This window comes from Procambarus clarkii, chromosome 42, assembly GCF_040958095.1.
Source record: "Procambarus clarkii isolate CNS0578487 chromosome 42, FALCON_Pclarkii_2.0, whole genome shotgun sequence".
Classification (NCBI taxonomy): Eukaryota; Metazoa; Arthropoda; class Malacostraca; order Decapoda; family Cambaridae; genus Procambarus; species Procambarus clarkii.
The window spans coordinates 4053680-4056030 of NC_091191.1; the positions used below are offsets into that span (position 1 = coordinate 4053680).

The 2351-nt window shown below is 43.6% G+C and overlaps 1 protein-coding gene across 1 annotated transcript in view; it reads left to right on the forward strand.

Moving 5' to 3' along the window:
- The window catches only part of LOC138373353 (uncharacterized transmembrane protein DDB_G0289901-like), a 7177-nt gene extending 5345 nt beyond the window's left edge, over positions 1-1832 (forward strand). Inside the window, exon 4 of the mRNA XM_069339550.1 lies at positions 1597-1832. Within this exon, the coding sequence (XP_069195651.1) occupies positions 1597-1832 (236 nt within the window). The remainder of the gene's footprint in view (positions 1-1596) is intronic.
- The last annotated feature ends 519 nt before the right edge of the window (positions 1833-2351 follow it).

The following is a 2351-nucleotide window of genomic DNA, read 5'->3' on the forward strand; positions in this document are numbered from 1 at the left end:
CAATCAACAGCCCAATCTGAAATAGCCTTACGAGCCATAATCATGGACAAACACCCCATATATTATAAACTGGGAGCAGGAATATGATGCAGACCTCCATCAGTCCTCTTGTCCCTACGATCTTTATATTCAAACTACCTTCCTACGACGGATTGATCTCTGGCCAGCACTGACATGTGTCAGAGAGAGGGAGAGGGAGAGAGGGAGGGAGAGAGAGAGAGAGAGAGTGTGTGTGACAGAGAGAGAGAGAGAGAGAGAGAGAGAGAGAGAGAGAGAGAGAGAGAGAGAGAGAGAGAGAGAGAGAGAGACAGACAGACAGAGAGAGACAGACAGACAGAGAGAGAGAGAGAGAGACAGACAGACAGAGAGACAGACAGACAGAGAGAGAGAGACAGACAGACAGAGAGAGAGAGACAGACAGACAGAGAGGCAGACAGACAGAGAGTATAAAGCTCCCCACTCCCCTACTCTTTTCACTCTGTGGCTTAATAATCTGACCCAATTCTACAACTACAAGATGAGCATCAGCTACCAGCAATTGAACACGTTGTTGAATTCCATTACGACCAATAAACCCTTCAAGCGACATCCATTTCCCAATGTAATTTATAACTATCCAGCTGTATTCGGCAGTCTGTTAAAACTATTCATAGCCTTTTGATAGAGTAATAATTTTCACATTTATCTCTAACACACTTATAAAATTAAAGAAATAAAGACGCATTATTGCAGTTAAGAAATAAAACTAATTACAATATTGCATGGTGTATTTAACATAAATTAAGAAATAAGTTATTGTATTCCATGGTGTATTAAAGAAGGTATTTATATTACAAAATCATACAGATGCAATTAAACACAAGCGGTAGTTTTAATAGTTAATCATAACGTTAATTGATTAGTAATAGAAGTGAAATTGATGTCACTGCCAGAGTTTTCACTCCGACCAACTGAATTTTCGTGAAGTCGAACAGTGCTCGTTACTCAGCTCATGAGCTGAGAGACGTTGGAGATGCTCAGCTCACATCAGTTTAATCACGTCATCCATCAGGGAATGCCAAAACGCCTGAGACAACCGGTCAGGGAGCCGGTCGGCCGAGCGGACAGCACACTGGACTTGTGATCCTGTGGTCCTGGGTTCGATCCCAGGCGCCGGCGAGAAACAATGGGCAGAGTTTCTTTCACCCTATGCCCCTGTTACCTAGCAGTAAAATAGGTACCTGGGTGTTAGTCAGCTGTCACGGGCTGCTTCCTGGGGGTGGAGGCCTGGTCGAGGACCGGGCCGCGGGGACACTAAAGCCCCGAAATCATCTCAAGATAACCTCAAGATAACCGTCTTCACCCACACAGGTACAAGGAGCAGGCAAAATACCACAGCATTGCTGTTCCATCCATTATTTCCATCACCCATTTTTGTTTTATTAAAATTTTTTAAGATGAATGAACAAGAAATCTACGGTGAACACACCGACATTTTCATTTACCTAACTGGGTGTTGGAGACCACTTACCAAGGTGAACTGTTGATCGTAAGTGAATGTTGAGCTAACAGTGTACTTTTCAGTGGTGGAGATTTTAAAATATATGTCATTCTCAGAGATGGAGAATTTGAAATATGTATCATTCTCAGAGATGGAGATTTTGAAATATGTATCATTCTCAGAGATGGAGATTTTGAAATGTGTCATTCTCAGAGATGGAGATTTTGAAATATGTATCATTCTCAGAGATGGAGAATTTGAAATATGTATCATTCTCAGTGGTGGAGAATTTGAAATATGTGTCATTCTCAGTGGTGGAGAATTTGGAGCCAGTAGCATTCCCAGTAATTGACTTGTGCAATGAATGTTGCAACAGGACTTGTTGAGCAGTAACATTGCTGTGACGAAGTGACTACATAAAGAAGTGACACTGTAGTTCCAGTGACTTCTACAGAGATTAACAAATGTTGATAATAACATATTCGTTGCCACCAGCCAAGGAACACATTTTTGGGGGAATCTTTACTGTCACCAACAGTTTAGTTGAGTGAATGGCTGCTGGCAGCGAACGTTCTCTGCAAATTCTCCTGGTCAATAATTCCACCAGCATTACCTGGTCGTCACATTGAAGATGGAGTACTGTGCTAATGCCAATATTCAGCCAAGTACTGTGCTGATGACGATGGTAATCTCACCCCAGCAAACCCAAACCCAAACCTCCCACCCAATCTCACCCTAGTGTGGTGGGTGGGAGGATAGCCGCGGTGGTGGTGGTGGGTGGTAGGATAGCCATGGTGGTTGTGGTGGGTGGGAGGATAGCCATGGTGGTGGTGGTGGGTGGGAGGATAGCCATGGTGGTGGTGGTGGGTGG